Source organism: Polypterus senegalus, chromosome 15 (assembly GCF_016835505.1).
Source record: "Polypterus senegalus isolate Bchr_013 chromosome 15, ASM1683550v1, whole genome shotgun sequence".
NCBI classification, from domain to species: domain Eukaryota; kingdom Metazoa; phylum Chordata; class Cladistia; order Polypteriformes; family Polypteridae; genus Polypterus; species Polypterus senegalus.
The window spans coordinates 83,359,356-83,381,833 of NC_053168.1; the positions used below are offsets into that span (position 1 = coordinate 83,359,356).

General features: G+C 37.0%; 1 protein-coding gene across 1 annotated transcript in view; it reads left to right on the top strand.

Annotated features, from left to right (window-relative positions):
- si:dkey-22o22.2 (neural-cadherin) overlaps nt 1–13,247 on the top strand; it is a 155,784-nt gene extending 142,537 nt beyond the window's left edge. The window contains exon 33 of the mRNA XM_039736564.1: nt 12,813–13,247. Coding sequence (XP_039592498.1) covers nt 12,813–13,247 — 435 coding nt within the window. The remainder of the gene's footprint in view (nt 1–12,812) is intronic.
- The last annotated feature ends 9,231 nt before the right edge of the window (nt 13,248–22,478 follow it).

Consider the following 22,478-nt stretch of genomic DNA (forward strand, 5'->3'; position numbering starts at 1 on the left):
AAAAATTAAAAAAAAAAAAAAATCTAAATTCTTACATTGGCATTCAGAAGTAGTATAATTTAAACTGATAATATAGTTTGCACATAAAGCATGTTGTTTTGAAAAATGCTTGAGAAAACAGAAGAAACCTCAGTTTCCTTTGTTAATGTTTGCATTATATTAAAACTGATGTTTTTGCATTATCTTTGCTGCTTGAATTTACTAATTTATATATTTTTTCAGTCTATTTTATATGTGAAATAAATTAATAACAACCTTAATTATTTAAGGGCATGTGTATAGAAATGTCTATATGCTTGTTTTTATGGCATATTCATATTTATGTAGAAATGGTAATATTACAAAAAAATTTTTGGCTTTATTTTATTATTTTTACTTTATTACATGTACAGACAGTGAATTCAAAATTACTATTTCTAATGTTTATAGAAGAATTTCAGACTGAAGAATAAATGATGAATATGAGGTGAAAGTACAGAATATTATATTTGGTATTTCATTTACCTAACTAGTTAGTTGAACTAACTAATTAATTTAAAGTAACTTTATGCAGTACATATAAGTCATATCAGATGTAATATTTGGTTGTAAATCATTGTAGCCACGCTTTGTTCAAGATTGGGAAATAAATATGAGTAGGTCAATGTTTTCCATTCTTACACTAGAGGTCACCCTTTACTGAAGAAAGGGAAGAAGAGAGCCAGAGAGGATTGAAAGTGGACTGAAATTGCCAGGTTAACAAACAGAAACATATGGAATAGAATTTTGAACCTCACACTGTTTATTCCTTTGGGGTAGTTTGATTAAACTTGCGAAAGAAAATGTATGTATAAGAAACGAAGCAATTTTAGGGGATTTTTTCGATTATTCATATTCCCAAAAAAAGGTTAATAAACACATTTCAAAAAGTGTTTCTTCCTTCTTTTATTTTTTTATTAAACATTTTCTTTATAAGCTTACAGTATTCATATTGTCTGCATATGTAATTAAAACTACACTTAAAAAGTCACTGTTGATATGTGATTCTCTCACACCCTTCAAGTGGGAAGGGAACAATAATATTGCCCTTCATGGAGGAGTTCAGGTATCTTGGGATCTTGTTCATGGGTGATGGTAAAAGGGAGAGTGAGATGAACAAGCGGATTGGAATGACAGCAGCATTTCTGTGGGTGCTGTACCATTCTGTTTTGGTGAGGCGAGAGTTGAGTCTAAAGACAAAACTCGCAGTTTGCTGGTCAATCTACATCTTTGTCCTTATCTGTAGTCATGTGATGGGTAATGATCGAAAGAAAGAGATCATGACTACAAGCAGCAGAAGTGAGGTTTTTTCACAGGGTAGGTGGGCTGATACTTTGTGACAGTGTGAGAAGCAACTGGTAGAGTCTCAGAATAGAGTCACTGCTCCTCTGGATTGAGAGGAGCCAGTTGTGGATGTTAGGAATGTCCTAAGGATGCCTCCAGGACATGCTGAAGGGATTATATCTCTTGGCTAGCTTAGGTGCTCCTTACGTTTTCCCAGAAAAAGCTGGAAACTGTAGTTGGGGACCGGGAAGTCTGGGCTGACCTACTTGACCTCAGCAGGCAAAGCGTTTCAAAAGATGAGATATGGAATTCTGGTCTTCATGTCTTATGTGCAATTAAGGTTGCCTAATCTAGCAAGTAACAATAAAAAATAAACTTTGTTATTGATTTGTCAACAAATCTTAAATAAAATGCAATTTCCTGGAAATAGAAGCAGTTCACCACTTGCTAATTACTCCATCAATCTATTACTGTTTTTTAGCTAATTCTAGCTTGGTGTCTGAACGAAAGATCTATTCTGTTGATGCAACCGTGTCTGCTGGGTGTAGGAAATACACATAATGATATTAACTTCTTGTAACAGAGCTAGTGCTTGTTTGATTAGTGTATCAGAATTGCTACCATTTCCTTCATTTATATTATATTGACATTGATGATCTGTTAAAATAGTTCTCAGAGCCAACAATGAGATTAACTAGACTTCATATTGAAAATTTATATGGACTAGCAACCAGCCGCAGATATGCAAATGCCTAGCTTAACATATGGTTTGAGCAACTAGTCTCTCTGCAGATGACAAATTTATGATTATCGGCAAATCTGTAAAGGACAAGCCAGATAAGCAAGACTGAAAAAGATGTGCAACATCAAATGTATGTTTTGCCATAATTAGTGTCAAACTGAGTCAACAAGCAGAAAGAGATTACACAAATTTGTTTTACAAGGAATGTCAAGAAGCAAGACGCATCTGTTCATAAATCAACATAAACGTAAAATTGAACCTTCATAAAGATCAATATGCACTAAACTGACTAGTCTAATTGGGAGTTGCATTGCTTCAATACTAGACATCATGTCTGGCAGTAAATCAAAACTGCATAGTGGTTAGAATTTAGAAGGTAATAATTACGTTGTCCTTATGTTGTGTTCTAGTATTGATATTTATTTGAATAAGCTTCACCAAATCACATTCCATTCACCTGATGTTACTGTGACAATAAATAATTTACTTAATTTATTTTACTTTAATGTGTGGTGTATGAAGCATTGAGTGCAGAGGTGTTTTGTTGTTTGAGAGTCAGGGGCTTGCTATATTTATTTCTATGTACTTCAGAACACTTGACCAGAATAAGAGACCATCTGTCAAAAAGTTGACACTGAAAAAAAACTTGAAGAAACTCACAAAAAGGAAAAAAAAAAACAAACAGTGATTCTGAACAAAATCTGACAGAATACCTCAAAAAGCAGTAGAGGTCAAGCACTTGATCTAAATCCTATTGAGATGCTGTGGGGAGATCCTGAAGCAAACAGTACATGTGAAGCAGCCAGCAAATATCATAAATCATAAAGGGAGCAAAGTTTGCCTTAGGCAGAAGTGAGCAACTCAGTGAGACAGTTACAGGAATATCTACATGAAGAAACTTGGTAGGGGTACAATTTTTCACACCAGGAAAGTGCATTTTTGTAGATTTTTTTTCATTGAGTGATTAATTGCAAAGCGTCATTTTTTGAAAGGTGTCAGGATCTGAAGCCACTTAAAAGAATCAAGGCTCTCAAACTGACATCACTAAACTCACTCTTTGTTCTTTTGTATTAAAAATGTCATTTTTGTGTATTTTAGGGTTGGGGGAGAGTAGGTTTTCTGATGTCAGCCTCGTTTTTTAGCCAGTGATGTGCACTCTCTTTTGAATTAAAACCAGGATACCGATTCTGGCCCTGACACTTTCTTTCCCTCAAATGACTTCCTTAGTTACATTGGTAATGTGTTTTAGGTTAATGTCTTGCTGATCCAGTTGTATGCAATGTGCCTGTGCAGTACATTAATCATTACTATATAGGCCTATGAGGTTTTTTCTGCACACTTTGAAGTTGTTCTTCTCCTCCATTTATTAGTAATCTCATCAGGTTACTAATCAGGTTATTTCGTATTTTACATATAAAGTGGTAGGCTTTGGGTTACCTGTGCTTTGTTCCTTTCTTTGCAGTTTTATCTTAGCCTTAGAAATGGACAAGTGTATTTTTAATTGACCATAATGCTCTTTTTTTATTTATTGAACTTATTATGTGTTGTCACCAAAAGTCCCTATGCATTATTCACTTTGCCATCACACACTCTAGTTATGTGTGAGAATTCTCAAGCTCATTTTGACCATTTCTCCTTCTTATACTCTAATTTACTGAGCCAGGTCTTTATCATGTTGTTTTCACTTGTCTGTTGTATCTTTAATGGAACTAAGTAACTGTGTCGTGTTCTTGGCATTTTTATGACATTACCTAAAAGAAAACTGATAACTTTAGTATTGAAGTGTGACAGACATTTTCCACCTTAAAAACTTTTATATATGGTTGTATTCATACTGTAGTATACTGTACTTGTACACTGGGAACAAATATGGTGTGCAGTGTAGAAGTGAGGATGGCAGTGTATCTGTCACTATATTTGTGTTGATTTAATTACACCAGTGGTTTTCAATCCCAGTCCCAGGGGAGTCCTGAGGCTACAGGCTTTTTAGTCCAACTAGCTTCCAAATTCATGAGTTGTTTTATTTCTGATTTCATTGATTAGATGATCTCATTAATTAGATGACTTTTTTCTCCTATCATTCTTCATTTAGAAAAGAGTAGTAGTATGGGAGTTACTTTCATAAGGTATTTAGAAATATTCATATTTCTGCACAGTTTTAACCTCTTATTTCTCTTTGGCCATTTTCCTATTAATTCACATTTTCTGTGGAGTTTTCACCCTTAAATATAACTTAATATTGACAATTAATGACAAGTAAAGTAAATACCTAGGCAAATTACTCTGAATCCAACAACAACATTTATTTATATTACACATTTTCATACAAATATTAAGGCAACAACTGCTTCAGTTACAGACCAACAAGCTTGATCATCAGGAAACGATGTTTAAATAGCCGGAAGACAGCAGAATGAAAATCATAATGATAATGATTAACGCTTTAATAGCAAATATTAAAAATAAGACTAAATTATTGCTGCGTAACACATACGTGTTTAATACGTTGTGGGGTACAGCCTGGACACAGACAGGTAGACATGTTCTTTCTCCACACACGTGTTTATTTACAAGTGGTAAAGTGCACAAACCCAGTGCCGCAGCACCAATCACCCCTTAAAGTCCTGGCCGCACAACAATGCCTTGCTCAGTCCTTCTGACCGCCTCCACTCCTTTCTTCCGATCTCCGTCCACTTCCACCCGACTCTTGCTATCAACTGGAGGGAGGCGGCCCCTTTTATGCACGCCCGGATTGGCTCCAGGTGCTTCCTGAGGAGCTTCCGAAGCACCAACTGTGTAGCCGGAAATCCTCCGGGTTTTCTTGCTCCTCTTCCCCCCAGCACTTAATGGTGTGTTGGAAGTGCTGAGGTCCAGGGCTCCCAAGGCACCAGGGCGCCCCCTGACGGTGACCACAGGCCCCTACAGGGTTGGGCTTCCAAGCCCCCAACCCGTGGCCCCCAAAGCAACCAGGGTGGCAGCCCCCACGTGATCCCAGATGGTCGCACACCCACTTCCGGTCCCTCAAGGCGTCCCGGCCGGGTCATCGCCCCTGGCATCCTTGACAACGTTTAAATTAAATTAAGACAACCCAGGTTTGAAATTTCTGGCGTAAAGCCATTCATCATCCTGTTGGCCCTGGTGCCTGCTTCGTTCATTGTTAATTGGCAGCCGCACAGTTTACAACTTTAGAAACAATATAATACCTTTTGGGGAAAAAACATGATTTACAATGTATTTACTGCTAGCTAACTTACATTTGCTAAGCAATCATGTTTTAGAACTGCAGAGATGATAGATAGATAGATAGATAGATAGATAGATAGATAGATAGATAGATAGAAACTTTATTAATCCAAAAGGAAATTGTAGGGTTATAGCAGAAGACAAAAAAGGCACAGATATAACTAATGATATAATCATGAATGTATATTCCATTTAGTGTCTGGTAGTTTTCTATCTGTAGACATTAGCACCTGATACTGATATTCACATTTTGTTTTACTTTATATTTTTTAACTTTGTTTACCTGGTTAATTTTGATATGTGTTTGTTATTTCATCTCTGTTATTCTGCAGAATGTGGGTATTCAGTTTGTCTGTGGGGGTATGATAGCTATAAAAGTGTGCTTTATTTCTAAAGATACATGATGTATCTAGCACCCAGATTCCTATACTGCTGAAGTTTGGTTTTGATATCTACTCTATATACATGTATATAAAATCCTAAGCCTAAAAGTGCAACGATTTTGTGCAACGATTTTATGTGATGTTTTATGTGAGTTTGTGCCAAGAAATTTAACCACGTCCGGGGCCAGAAATAAAAGACAAAGAGTAGGATTGCTACTGTACAGGCTTTTAACACTAGAATTACCAGAGCCTACGAAAAAACTCGTAATTCCGTCCCACCTTAAACTGCTTCTTAAATCCCTTCACACCTCTCCGCCAGCGTCCTTTGTTCTCTAAATGTGCTGATAAAGAGAAGCCGGCTATTCCATCCCCACCAATTTAGAACGTGCACGAACTTCTCTCAGCTCATGCCTTGATTGAGTATCTGGGAGTGAAGTGGAGTTTTAGAGTGAAATAATAGATCGTTGTTTGGAACACACGCATTTCATGTCTGTTCCGTTTCTACAGTAATCTGTGTCAACACATTGTTAAAACAGAAACTTTTTTATATTCTAGTAGTAGATGACAAAATGTAGGCATAAACTATATAATGTATGAAGCCTGAAGTCCAAATAGCAAAGAAACATTTTCACAAGAATAACACAATTGCACTTTTATTCAAACATATAACTGCAGAAAGAAAACGCCGCCTTAACATGCGACATTGACACCAGTTTACTATAACTGACTCTGTGGTTCAATAGATACAGCCCCGCTTGAATCAAGGGTCACGGGTTCGATCCTGCCCCTCCCTTTTGAGAAGTAAACTGTTCTTAGTCTTACTGTTTTAGAATAAAAACATACTTTTGATTTCAGTCTGTAACAGCCGGTGCAATTTATGATCTTTGTAAAGGTTAGCTTTTTTTTTATTCACTTTTCACTCTCTCAGTCGCGTTCAGAATCAATCCATACAACCCCATCTGACACGGCTGTTTTCACTAAAGACGCGCTATAGCTCTGCAGTGTACCACGATGCATACTAACGCACCCCGATTCTGACACACAAACGCTGGCGAAGCTGCCTTCTTCGTATCTCACCGTCACTTGCTTTTCTTTTTATTCAGTTTTATTGAGTGTTCCTGCCAGTCCCGCATGTTGCTGTATGCTTTTCTTTTGCACCCAGGACATGCAGAAGAAAGAATGGTAAAGACCAGTAACTTCGGCGCTATATGCAATCATCAGACACTCCCCATCTGCCCGTGTCGCTCAAACACAGGAACATATATTGGTGTAAAAGTATAACAAAAGTGCACTTTTATTCAAGTGCACTTTTTCCATCGCCTTTTCCTGTAAGAAGCAGTGTACACACTTCTCTCTATGCTGTGGTTTCTATTACACACCTGAAAGAAAGACAATATATGTGAAAATATAATCGCACTAATGCAATATTATTTGAAAACGAACAGCGCCAGATCGGGTGTGAATTTATGCAGGAACTGGAAATTCTCTGATGCGGACCTTCCCCAGGGAAGAAAGTACAGTGTCAGGTGCTCATTCAGTGTAATAGAAACCATAGCACAGAGAGGTGTGTACACGGCAACAAGTACACGTGTCGTAAATGTAGGAAGGACGGTCCTTGGGTGTGTGGGAACTGTTAATATTTGAATGTGATGATTTTATATAGCACGGAATGAAAATCTTCACTTCTTAGCATTGCACCATGCAAGATGTCGTATCAATCGCCTACTGTAACTTGCTTTCTTTTTTCTTCGGTTATACAGGTAGTTTTGAATAAAAGTGCACTTGTTTTGTTTGCGAAATGAAGTGTCTGCGCACTTTTCGTGGCATTACACGTGTATTTTTGAGCATGCCCGTTTGAGCAGTATAAAAGTATTGAAAAGTATAACAAAACAACGGGCAGATGGAGAGTGTCTGATGATTGCATATAGCGCCGAACTTACTGCTCTTTACTATTCTCTCCTCTGCGTGCCCTGGAGTACAAAAGAAACAGAATACAGACGCGCTATAGCTCTGTGCTGTACCACGATGCATACTAACGCCCCCACCGGTTCTGACACACAGGCGCTGGCGAAGCTGTCTTCTTCGTATCTCACCGTCACTTGATTTTCTTTTTATTCAGTTTTATTGAGTGTTCCTGCCAGTCCCCGCTGTTGCTGTATGCTGGATATTTCACATATATTGTCTCTTTCTTTCAGGTGTGTAATAGAAACCACAGCATAGAGAGAAGTGTGTACACTGCTTCTTACAGGAAAAGCGATGGAAAAAGTGCACTTGAATAAAAGTGCACTTTTGTTATACTTTTACACCAATATATGTTCCTGTGTTTGAACGACACGGGCAGATGGGGAGTGTCTGATGATTGCATATAGCGCCGAAGTTGGTCTTTACCATTCTTTCTTCTGCATGTCCTGGGTGCAAAAGAAAAAGCATACAGCAACATGCGGGACTGGCAGGAACACTCAATAAAACTGAATAAAAAGAAAAGCAAGTGACGGTGAGATATAAGAAGGCAGCTTCGCCAGCGCTTGTGTGTCAGAACCGGGGCGGTGGGTGTGCGTTAGTATGCATCGTGGTACACTGCAGAGCTATAGCGTCTTTAGTGAAAACAGCCGTGTCAGATGGGGTTGTATGGATTGATTCTGAACGCGACTGAGAGAGTGAAAAGTGAATAAAAAAAAAGCTAACCTTTACAAAGATCATAAATTGCACCGGCTGTTACAGACTGAAATCAAAAGTATGTTTTTATTCTAAAACAGTAAGACTAAGAACAGTTTACTTCTCAAAAGGAGGGGCAGGATCGAACCCGTGACCCTTGATTCCAAGCGGGGCTGTATCTATTGAACCACAGAGTCAGTTATAGTAAACTGGTGTCAATGTCGCATGTTAAGGCGGCGTTTTCTTTCTGCAGTTATATGTTTGAATAAAAGTGCAATTGTGTTATTCTTGTGAAAATGTTTCTTTGCTATTTGGACTTCAGGCTTCATACATTATATAGTTTATGCCTACATTTTGTCATCTACTACTAGAATATAAAAAAAGTTTCTGTTTTAACAATGTGTTGACACAGATTACTGTAGAAACGGAACAGACATGAAATGCGTGTGTTCCAAACAACGATCTATTATTTCACTCTAAAACTCCACTTCACTCCCAGATACTCAATCAAGGCATGAGCTGAGAGAAGTTCGTACACGTTCTAAATTGGTGGGGGGATGGAATAGCCGGCTTCTCTTTATCAGCACATTTAGAAGACAAAGGGCGCTGGCGGAGAGGTGTGAAGGGATTTAAGAAGCAGTTTAAGGTAGGACGGAATTACGAGTTTTTTCGTAGGCTCTGGTAATTCTAGTGTTAAATGTTCAAAGCGCCGTGTGAGAAGCAGATCACGCAGCAATCCAGCAGCAGCAAGAAAGCAGATCAAGCAAAGAAGATGTAAAAAAACTGTATTTGTTTCTCATTGTATCACCATTTAAGAGGAGGTTTTGGAGGAGCGACCGCATCTCCTTGGGGTGCATTCAGTCCCCCTCTTCATAACACGAACAACAGAGATGTGAAGTGGCTGACACGTAGCACAAGCCAGGGGGGTTGGCAAGCGAAGCGAGCAGGAGGTAACCCCATAGTTAGTATATAGTTTTATGTATTAATGATAGTGATATTGACTGTGTATTGGCATTTCCTTCTCTTTTTTGAAGTGTGATGACTCTTCTCTAGCCATATTGGATGTACGCGGAGTAGAGTTTGAGATATATAGTGTTTGAATATACTGTAGTGTTACACTTCTCTGCTACGATTATGTGTTTTTTCTGAGCAAGTGTGCATTTTAATATTCTTGACAGTTAAGTTTAAGTTGGTTTCTCAGTGTTATCACAATTGTCAGTCACTTTTTGATTATGGCATTTAAGTGAAAGATACTTTTAGTTATAATAATGAACAGATCAAAGTCCTTTTAGGCACTAGCCCTACAACTAGTAAAGAATATTCCCCTGAAGTGAAAGATTTTGCTAATACTATAATGGATCATACAAAACACAAAACTCTGATAAGAGATACATACATAATTTCTAGTCAATTATTGTAAACTATTAGGAGTCTTAGGATATAGAAAGGGTCATAGTTGTTTAAAGATATTTTTACTTTTATGTCTAAATAGTCTCCATTTTAAACAAATGCTAACAGGATTTATTGTTACTTATTCTTGAAATGGGTAGGTCTGAAATATAAGATTTGGAAATACAGATTCAAAATATCAAGATAGATATTAGAAAAAAAATGAATAGGACACAAATTGATCAGTTTCTTGCTGAAAACAAACATTTATTAAAACATCGACATGACTATGAGACCAAAGGGGGTGTACATTTACTATTTTATCCCTGTATATTGTTGTATGTAGGCTAAACAGAACGACTGGTCTAAACACACATATTGGGGCACAAGTAATTTTAGAAGATTGTTAGAAAGGTAATCAGTTTCAAAACATTTCTAGGAATACAAGCACTTGGTCATGGACTTGAAATATGCCTTCCTGGAGATAGTCAGGCCACATCAGAGGGGTGGTGACCATGAGAAAGCTCAATTACTTTAGGAAGCTTTCTGGAACTTTAATTTAAAAACCCGAATAGATTAAATTTCACTGAGGATGCTACCTTTAAAATTTACACATTTCTGTGCACCTTCAGATTTTTCCTTTGCCTTAACGCAAGACACATGTTAGTGGGCTCAGTCATTAATTACTGTATTAAATACAGAAATAACTAAAAAACAACAGTTCCTTTAGATGCAACTCCTTTTGTATAACAATGTATGAATCTCAATTTCATTTAGCAATTAGTGTTTAATGTGTGAGTGGCATGGAAGCGCTGTGGTAGCTCTGCTGCCTTGCAGTAAGGAGACCTGGGCTCGCTACCCGGGTCCTCCCTGCGCAGAGTTTGCATGTTCTCCCTGTTGCTGCGTAGGTTTCCTCTGGGTCATCGGTTTCCTCCCACAGTCCAAAGACTTGAAGGTTAGATGCATTGGTGATCATGCTGGGTGGGTGGGTGTGTCTGTGTGTGCCCTGCAGTGGGCTGGTGACCGGCCTGGGGATTTGTTCCTACCTTGTGCCCTGTGCTGGCTTGGATTGGCTCCAGCAGACCCCCATGACTCTGTGTTAGGATATAGCGGGTTGGATAATGATTGACTGTTTAATGTATGTCTGCATATTATTAATACCTTCTGAAGTATGCAATATTGTTTATTTTTTTAAGCATGATTTCTAGTACATTTCTTTTTGTTTGTACTGTTTTTCTGTGTATGTTAGTGTGACAGAAAACCAATTGTAAATTGAATAGTTCAATGCACTTTGGTAATGATTCCTAATTTGATATATTTTCCTAAGCCACTGAACAGGTGAAATTATTTCCTTGATAAAGGAACTGGAATGGTTCTGAAACACGTAAGGAATAAAAAAAGCAGTTGGATTTTTAATTGGAAAACAGTAAGAGCTGAGCTTTCAAATAGAGGTACACTCTGTACCTAAGGAGAAAAGTCATATTGTCTCTTACTGGATGTAATGATCAAGATATATTCCATTTAGTTTCTGGTAGTTCTCTCCAGTATTCTCTCCAGACATTAGCACTTAGTGCTGATATTCACATGACATTGTGTTCTGCTTTATTTATTTTTTGTTTTGTCTGATTGGTTGATTTTGAAATGTATGTGTTTAGTCATCTCTGACATTCTCTGATTATCCTCTTCTGGGCATTCTATGGCAGAGTCTGTGGTGGGTCGGCGAGTCTGATGAGAGACTCTTTTACATCTAATGATTCCAGTGTTCTTTTATCTGGGATATCTTTTCCATGGGGAGGAAAGCATCTTGGCAGTAAAGCAGAGGTAATACGTGCCACACCAAGACATCAGGAAGCAAAATAGAATAGAGAAGGGCTAATAATGATTTATATATATCACATTAGTTATATTATTTTACAAATGACTATCAAACAGATGCAGTATGAATGGCTAATCAGCAGCTCTAGTCAGGGTATGTTAGACTAAAGCAGTGAATCTTTAGCCAGAATTTAAAAGCTGAGATGGAGAGGGAATCTCTTACATTAGCAGGTAGATCATTCCACAGCCTCCCACTGTTATTTTATTAATCCTTGGAATCATAATTAGGGAAGCATATTGAGGTTGTCATGTGTGCTCTGGTTTATAAGTATTGATAAGTAATCAGGGCCTTGGCCATTTAAGGCTTTATTTGTTAAAAGGAGGATTTTGAAATCACCCCTGTGCAAAAAAGTGGTTTTTCAAGCATTTTAGAAAGAAAGGGTAAATTTGAAATGAGTCTATAAATATCAAGTGTATGTGTGTTTATCTCTGGATTTTTAAGTAATGGTCTGATAATTGACAACTTAATGCATCAGGATTTGTGCCATTCAGTAAAGAACTATTGATAATGCTAAAAATATGCTTTGTCAGTACATTTGTTGAGCTTTTTACTAGTTTTGTTGGCACTGGGTCTTAGGACCAAGTAGTAAGTTTTATTTTAGATATTAAAGTTATGACTTTAACAACATATACATTCTGTACTATTCTACCTATTTTCTATTTTTGTATCATTCTTGTTTCACAAACTTGAATTGCTTTTATTTGCAACAAAAATGGCAATTTTGCTTTCAGCCTTCTAATATTACTAGGGAAACCTTGGTTCAAGTATGAATAGATTTTTAAAAGTTTTTGATCTTTTAGCCAAATTTAGACCCCTAATGTACACAAAGTAGAACAAATATGTTAATATAGCATCATAGTGAAGTAAACAAAGCTAGTTGGCAGCAGTGCATGAAGGCAAACCTTTAATTTATACAAATCTATGGAATCTTGGCCATCTGAGCGTTCTGTCGTGTGCTGCAGTTTAGCCAAGTGCTCATGGTTTTGAGTAAAATCATACAGGAGTCTAAAGCTGGGTCTGTCACTAGTGAAACCATTGCCAACTGTCCTCTCTGAGCTCTTGTTCCAGAAGACTTAACTTACACAAACTGCAAATTGTTTTTATTGCAGTTTTGGCAGTAGCTCCCAAAGAGAAGAGTTGTTGTATACTGTATATAGTACAATATCCATATAGCTTTTACAGTGCTTAAGATTTACTTATGTATCCTTATTTTTATTTTTAGACTGCATATGACATGGAAGAACTGAAAAGGCCCCGATGTACATATTGGTCCCAGTCTTCACATGGAACAACAGTACCCCTGCTAAAGTCCAAGCAAGCCTCTCAGGGAAAAGTGCACCTTAAAACAATAGAAGGTTATAACAAGAATGTTGGCACCACTTCAGCTTCTTCTTCTGAATTCAAAAGTCATGTTTCCAGAGTTATATGGGAAGCAGACAATGACACTGTAACTTACCCAATGGACACCCTGCACATATTTTGTTTGGAGGGCCTGGCATCCTCTGTTGGAAGTCTGAGCTCCCTAGGATCAGAATTAGGAGAAAACTGCTTCAGCTACATCTATATAAATGAATGCGGTGTCAAATTTGACAAGCTTAGGGACCTGTATCCACAAGATCAGTTTAGTCTCGCTCAGTGTGAGCAGCTGGAGATGTAGAATTTCATTTAATATTACTATGAAAACTGATTATGAAAAAGCAATCTCACATTCTATTACATTTACTGAGTATGTATATAATAAGGTTTTATGTAATATTTTTACATGACAGAAAATAGATGCATTATGGCTCAGAAAAAAAATTATACTTATTTTCTTTTTACATTGCAATTCATGTGTCTGTTGTGTTTTGTATGAAATTGTCATGTTGCCTTTAGGGGACAAAACATTTAAAATTATTCTATGGAGTACTACATTCTACATTCTCATAATATTTATACTGTATTCATTTTTCTGAAATGTACTATAGTACAACATTTCCTTTTCTTATTTTCTTTCACTATTACACTTTTTTGTAATTGGAATGTAATCCCAAATAGTTCAAGAAAAAGAAGCCCAACTATTTTACACAATATTATAGTCAGCTAGGTGAGGTATTTTTAAACTCCACGCAATGGCCAAATCCTGGAATTGCTGAGACACTACTCTAGAACTCTGTCAAGTATACTTTGGTGTACCAGTACTCAAAGTTCAGAGTAGTCCTTAAAGGGCCAACATTTTAAAGTAGCTAGTCTTTATCCCATGCCATTAACAGAGCAAAAGAAAGTGTACTGATCACCTTTCAATTCTGCATAACAGGGGTAACTCAATTCTACAGTAGTCCTCTAGTTTCTGCAGGGTTTTGTTTGAAGAAATTTTGTAATTACATGCCATTTATTTTCAAATAAAGCAATATTTTTTGGGCTTAGTTTTAATTAACTAATTTGTTATGATTCAGAACCTTAATCCCCTATTTTAGTTTTAAACAGTTGAATTTGTTTTAATTGTTACCTGTTTCCTTAACCAGCCATGAGTTGATAATGAGGTGCAAAAGACAAAGGATCCTCCAGCTCTCCATACTTCCATTTAAACCTGTGCATATGCATCATGAAGTGTCTGTACTAATAAAATGTTTTGAAATAAATGAGAGAGAAGGGAAGAACCAAGAGGTACAAATCTGTTCCAGACCAAAAAACATATGGGTAATGTTCTCAGAAAATAAAAAATCTACAATGTGATGAAGTTTTGTCTTGGAAGAATGAACGCACTAACAAATCATATAGTTAAGTACCAAGTTTCATTATCTGCCAGGTCTGACAAAACTAGGACCAGAGTTGAGTACCCCTGCTTCATAAGTTCAAATCTGCCCTTAACGTACCCCTCTAGGGAAGTTGGGTTGCTACCCTTCAACCAGGAGGTTTACATTGTTTCTCTTTCATGCTGCGTAGATGAACTCAGACCCTGGCATTTGCGTGGTCATCTGTCCTCTAGTATCCTGGTGATACAGGAGTTCTTGAGTGATCTGAGCATAAACTTACTAATTTATATTAATGTCATTGACTCTAGTATAATTAGTGATTGCAAAATGTTCAAATTACTCTTAAGTAATTCAAGGTCAGTAAGAGATAAAAAAAAAAGGAATTTACAATGTGAACAGATTTCAAAAATAGCCATACATCTTGAAAGTGCATTTTAAGGAAGAAAAGTGCAAAATTTTACGTAATGGCAATGCGAAAATTATTTATTAGATTAATGCATTAAGTAGCCTCTGAAAAGTATGAAGAGCTTTTGTTACTACAACATTTTAATTGCACAGAGGCAAATAAAATGTCCTATTTGTAAAATCTATACTTTGCTACAAAGAAGACAGCAGCACTAAAAGGTGAGCAAAGGAGTGAAACCAATTACAGCCTGGGACTAAAAGGGCATGTCTTAGTCTGACAAGCTAACTGAATGAAATCCCTTTAGTTTAAGCAGAGAAGGCTGTGAGATGACATAATTCAGGTCCTTAAAATTACTAAAGGCTTTGAGAAAGCTGATCCATGACAAGAGTGGAAAAATGCATTCAAGGGGGAATCCAGGAAGCACTTTTTATATAAAAAAATCATGGGAATTGGGAGGAAACTCCAGTAATATACATGAAACAGAAGCCTTTACAACCAAGCTATCAGCTACTCAAACAAGCTTAATGGACTTAATGATTTCTTTTCATTTGTCTAAGTTCTTATGTTCTTACCTCCACAGACTCCTTCACTTCCCATACCCTCTCTCTTACTCCATGACTGTGCACCTCAACATCTGCTGGTTCATCTGCCAGCTAGTGTCATGGGGAACAGTGTATGTTTCCACCAGGACAGAACATTTCTTGTTGTGCCACTGACTACTGAATTCCTAGGGCTTAATGCCTGACAGAATCTACCATTGCTTAGTATCCACTATCCATTGCTTTCTCCTCAACAGTGTGGCTCTCTGTGACGTTTATGATTTTTGTGTTGTTACTTTGTCCTGTCCTTTTTCATTTTGTCCACATGTCGATAGATGGAATGAACTTTATTTGTCCCCAGGGGTAAAGTTGACCTATTACAGAAACTCAATAATTAAGTTATATAAACACACACTATGGTCTTAACACACATCAGTATGACTAAATAGAAAGAAAATTAAAAAGAAAGAAAACTTCCAACTTGGCAGTCACAGTGAGGCACTAAAATTAGAAGTAAACACACATATAATGATCTGTTTGCAATAACTAGTATATAAACAGAAACATCATACATTTTCTCACTTACAACTAAAGTCATACCTTTAGCACCACTACCACTACTACTAGCATACGATATATCATACCATCTAGCTTAGTGCAGTGCTACATTTAGTCTGTCCTGTAATACAATAAAGAAAGAAAATCTTATGAAGTCTGAAAACGAATGATAAGAATGTACAGAATTGCTTTTCATGTAAATTGACTGACAATGTCTGTCCATAAATGAATATGCAAATTGCCGTGTTCTCTTCTGGAATGCTTTGTTCTCGCATAACTAATTTTTTTCTCAGTGTTAACATTACCTTAACTTGTGATAAATGGCTTTTTCTGTATTTTGGAATGATACAATATACTCTATTTTTTAAGGGTTTTAAGAGGTTGGACATCATTTCTAAGGACAAATCTCTTGATTTACTGAAAAAGGGCTGTGCGCACGAGATCAGCTTGTATTTTTCTCAGACTGAACTCTTCTATAAGCAACTGGGATACAATTACAGAATCCAGGTGTACTAAGTTGATAGAGTTTGACTGAAACAGACTTACTACTGTAATAAAAGGGGCCAACACGTGCTATTACTTCATGTTTATGCACACTTATGCAGTAAGGCATTGAACTTTTTTCCTAAAAACCGATAGTTACCTACCAAAAATATAGTGGTTACAAAATTTTATCAATAAAAGAAAAGTGTTTGTTTCAGTGATTACATCAATATACAGTTGTGCTTGAAAGTTTGTGAACCCTTCATTTCTGCCAAAATTTGACCTGAAACATCATCAGATTTTCACTCAAGTCCTAAAAGTAGATAAAGAGAAACCAGTTAAACAAATGAGACAAAAATATTATACTTGGTCATTTATTTATTGAGGAAAATGATCAAATATTACATATTTGTAAGTGGCAAAAGTATGTGAACCTTTCTGGTTCCTATCCACCACCTATCTGGTGTGACCCCACTTTGCAACAATAACTGCAACTAAATGTTTTTGGTAACTTTTGATCATTCCTGCACACTGGCTTGGAGGAATTTTACCCATTCCTCCGTGCAGAACAGCTTCAACTGTGGGATGTTGGTGGGTTTCCTCACATTAACTGCTCACTTCAGGTCCTTCCACAACATTTCGATTGGATTAAGGTCAGGACTTTGACTTGGCCATTCCAAAACATTAACTTTACTCTTCTTTAACCATTCTTTGGTAGAACAACATGTGCGCTTCGGGTCGTTGTCTTGCTGCATGACCCACCTTCTCTTGAGATTTAGTTCATGGACAGATGTCCTGACATTTTCCTTTAGAATTCTCTGATATAATTCAGAATTCATTGTTCCACCAACGAAGGCAAGCTGTCCTGGCCCAGATGCAGCAAAACCGTCCCAAACCATGATACTACCACCACCATGTTTCACAGATGGAATAAGGTTCTTATGCTGGAATGCAGTGTTTTCCTTTCTCCAATCATAACGCTTTTCATTTAAACCAAAAAGTTCTATTTTGGTCTCATCTGTCCACAAAACATTCTTCCAATAGCCTTCTGGTTTGTCCACTTGATCTTTAGCAAACTACAGACGAGCAGCAATGTTTTTTTTGGAGAGCAAGGGTTTTTTTCTTGCAACCCTGCCATGTACACGATTGTTGTTCAGTGTTCTCCTGATAGTGGACTCATGAAAATGAACATTAGCCAATGTGAGAGAAGCCTTCAGTTGCTTAGAAGTTACCCTGGGGTCCTTTGTGACCTCACCGACTATTACACACCTTGCTCTTGGAGTGATCTTTGTTGGTTGACTATTCCTGGGGAGGGTAACAATGGTCTTGAATTTCCTCCATTTATACACAATCTGTCTGACTGTGGATTGGTGGAGTCCAAATTCTTTAGAGATGGTTTGTATCCTTTTCCAGCCTGATGAGAATCAACAACTCTTTTTCTGAGGTCCTCAGAAATCTCCTTTGTTCGTGCCATGATACACTTCCACAAACATGTGTTGTGAAGAGCAGACTTTGATAGATCCTTGTTCTTTAAATAACAGAGGGTGCCCACTCACACCTGATTGTCATCCCATTGATTGAAAACACCTGACCTGAATTTCACCTTCAAACTAGCTGCTAATCCTAGAGATTCACATACTTTTGCCACTCACAAATATGTAATATTCGATCATTTTCCTCAATAAATAAATGACCAAGAATAATATTTTTGTCTCATTTGTTTAACTGGTTTCTCTTTATCTACTTTTAGGACTTGAGTGAAAATCTGATGATGTTTTAGGTCATATTTATGCAGAAATATAGAAAATTCAAAAGGGTTCACAAACTTTCAAGCACAACTGTAAGCTCAATTTTCACATTCCCATAAAGGTGTGTAGACTGTTGGTATTCAGATTCAAACTTTGCACAATGTAGAACTGATAGGAAATCTCCAGTGTTAAGTCTGTTCATGTTAAATTAACTCTTAAAAGTGTGTATATAGAAACATCACCTTCATATTTAACTCTTTAAATGTTCACCTAGCATTTGCTTTTAATGTGTGGACCAATCAAAAGTCATATACAGTGGTATGAAAAACTATTTGCCCCCATCCTGATTTCTTATTCTTTTGCATGTTGGTCACACAAAATGTTTCTGATCATCAAACACATTTAACCATTAGTCAAATATAACACAAGTAAACACAAAATGCAGTTTTTAAATGATGGTTTTTATTATTTAGGGAAAAAAATCCAAACCTACATGGCCCTGTGTGAAAAAGTAATTGCCCCCTGAACCTAATAACTGGTTGGGCCACCCTTAGCAGCAATAACTGCAATCAAGCGTTTGCATAACTTGCAATGAGTCTTTTACAGCGCTCTGGAGGAATTTTGGCCCACTCATCTTTGCAGAATTGTTGTAATTCAGCTTTATTTGATGGTTTTCTAGCATGAACCGCCTTTTTAAGGTCATGCCATAGCATCTCAATTGGATTCAGGTCAGGACTTTGACTAGGCCACTCCAAAGTCTTCATTTTGTTTTTCTTCAGCCATTCAGAGGTGGATTTGCTGGTGTGTTTTGTGTCATTGTCCTGTTGCAGCACCTAAGATCGCTTCAGCTTGAGTTGACGAACAGATGGCCGGACATTCTCCTTCAGGATTTTTTGGTAGACAGTAGAATTCATGGTTTCATCTATCACAGCAAGCCTTCCAGGTCCTGAAGCAGCAAAACAACCCCAGACCATCACACTACCACCACCATATTTCACTGTTGGTATGATGTTCTTTTTCTGAAATGCTGTGTTCCTTTTACGCCAGATGTAACGGGACATTTGCCTTCCAAAAAGTTCAACTTTTGTCTCATCAGTCCACAAGGTATTTTCCCAAAAGTCTTGGCAATCATTGAGATGTTTCTTAGCAAAATTGAGACGAGCCCTAATGTTCTTTTGCTTAACAGTGGTTTGCGTCTTGGAAATCTGCCATGAAGGCCGTTTTTGCCCAGTCTCTTTCTTATGGTGGAGTCGTGAACACTGACCTTAACTGAGGCAAGTGAGGCCTGCAGTTCTTTAGATGTTGTCCTGGGGTCTTTTGTGACCTCTCGGATGAGTCGTCTCTGCGCTCTTGGGGTAATTTTGGTCGGCCGGCCACTCCTGGGAAGGTTCACCACTGTTCCATGCTTTTGCCATTTGTGGATAATGGCTCTCACTGTGGTTCGCTGGAGTCCCAAAGCTTTAGAAATGGCTTTATAACCTTTACCAGACTGATAGATCTCAATTACTTCTGTTCTCATTTGTTCCTGAATTTCTTTGGATCTTGGCATGATGTCTAGCTTTTGAGGTGCTTTTGGTCTACTTCTCTGTGTCAGGCAGCTCCTATTTAAGTGATTTCTTGATTGAAACAGGTGTGGCAGTAATCAGGCCTGGGGGTGGCTACGGAAATTGAACTCAGGTGTGATACACCACAGTTAGGTTATTTTTAACAAGGGGCAATTACTTTTTCACACAGGGCCATGTAGGTTTGGATTTTTTCTCCCTAAATAATAAAACCATCATTTAAAAACTGCATTTTTTGTTTACTTGTGTTATATTTGACTAATGGTTAAATGTGTTTGATGATCAGAAACATTTTGTGTGACAAACATGCAAAAGAATAAGAAATCAGGAAGGGGGCAAATAGTTTTTCATACCACTGTAGTATCTTAAGAAAAAATATCAGGTGTGTCATGAGAATTTCATAAATTGTATCATGTAAAGTGGTAAAATATATTTCTAAACAACGTGATGTTCTGAACTTTAATTTATTGTATAGAGAAGAAAATAGAATCAAGACTGGTGGCCCACTAAAAATGTAATAAGTGTAACCTATTTAGATGTAAATAAATATTTCAACATCTGCATAAATTCTGCTGTATATTACAACAGCTTCGCCCACTTTCAACATAAAACTGATTTATTGCTGTTAATCTAAAATTCAGTGTGAATTAAGGTTGCACCACAGATATTGTGCTTGGCTGTAGAAAAACAACTTATTACATTTCTTAGTACACAGACACTATTCATTATTATTGTCAACAATATTTATCAGCTTTGAATTTGATTTGAAACTCCTTAAGGACTTTCCAGATATTATGTATTTAAAATCAATATTTAAATACACTGCATATTGTTTCTACACCACAGAATATATGAATGATTTAACAAATCAACATACACATTTTATAATCAGTAACTAATGTTACTTTGTGGACAAAGTGACCTGCAGATGATCCCCTTAAACAGAAGTAATGCAGAACACTACAGGATAGCATTTCATGGGAAAGGTAAGCATATCATTTGAGAACTGGAAGGCACCCAGCTAGAAACAAACTCTGGAGACTGCAAACCTTGAACTAAGAAGTTAAACATATTGCACTGAACTAAGAAATCTGTTCTTTATTATATTTTGATCAGTTTGTTTAATAGGAAAAATACAATCTTTCTTCCTGCTGAAACTTTATTGTAACACTTGATTTTTATTTGTAAGCAGACAACTAAGACCTTTCAAATGAATCAAACATCTACAAGCAGTGCTATGCAGATGTTGCTTACTTTATTTTACATTTAATATTTTATTTTAGTAATATTCTTGATACAATTATTAAATTCTTTCCTTTTTTATATACAATGAAAACTACAGTTCCACACACCTTTAAATACAGCATCTACTTGTAAATGAATGTAGCAGCAACCAAGTTAAGATTAGTATTGGAGATAAGGAAAGTAAACCTTCATGAATTTGGAAGTCTAGCCACATCTTTAATACTTCACCCCCCCCACCATGATATTTCCTTTTTTTATTATTATTCTCAGCAAGCATGAAGCCAATCTTGTTAAGGTTTTAGGAGAGACACCGAGTTTCAAAGCATGCCTGCTCAGTGGAGTGAATGCAGCAGAGCTCACATGGCTTTCCAGCCTCACTCTTAATTGAGGTTAATGAATGTTTCTCGCTCTGTAGATATCTGTCATATTGATCATTTTGTGTTATGCTGCCTTTATAGCTGCTAACTTGCAGTGATCAACTTTTGTGACCTGTCCTACACTTGTTAAAACAGTGCCTAAACTGAGGTTATTCGATTATGTTGTCCTCCTTTGTATATCACTGTGTATAAGTGTCTGCTAAACAAATAAATATAAATGTAAGGAAATGGTGTGTCAGAGCTGTTTAAAAGCCGATTCGTCCTGAAAGTAGCAGACTAACAGGAGTTCAACCCAAGGTTATTACAAAGCTGCTGACTATTCTTGTGCTTCACCTTAAACCCAATTTCAGAGAACTTTGCTCCCCAACGTAGTTTGCAATGCCATACTATACCTGCTCTCTCAGCTGAAATGAACCCACAGCTGCTACCATGTAGAAGAGACTGAGATTGCAGACTGAATCAAAACTCTCATTCCTAAGGTGTCAGATCAAGGCCCACCAAAATGTTATACCATCTGGTCATGCAACCCCCCCAACTAATATAAACAGCAAAGCAGAGCATTGAAATGTTTTGTGCCACCTTTTTCTGCAGTCTTAACTTGTTCAGTATTGAACTCTTACTAGGCACAGCTAAAGAGGTTATTTCTTTAATCTCAATTTCTCTAATATTGCATTTGGGAATTTTAACACGGGACTATTGATAGTTTTTTGTGTATTGTGAGTTTTTTTTAATTATCTGTGTATATGCCAGATGCTTTTTTGAATGATTGCTTTTAATGCAACAACAGTGGCATGATTTGATGAGGAATACAAAAGAGCCTTTAAATATTTTACAGCTAGATAGATAGATAGATACTTTATTAATCCCAAGGGGAAATTTACATAATCCAGAAGCAGTATACTGATACAAAAAAACAATATTAAATTAAATAGTAATAAAAATTAAAAAATGAAAAAAAAATAAAATAAAATAAATAAATAAATAAAATTAAAATTAGCATTTACTCCCGCGGGTGGAATTGAAGAGTCACATAGTGTGGGGGAGGAATGATCTCCTCAGTCTGTCAGTGGAGCAGGAAGGTCACAGCAGTCTGTCTGTCGCTGAAGCTACTCCTCTGTCTGGAGATGATCCTGTTCAGTGGATGCAGTGGATTATTCATGATTGACAGGAGTTTGCTTAATGCCCGTCTCTCTGCCACAGATGTTAAACTGTCCAACTTTAATCCTACAATAGAG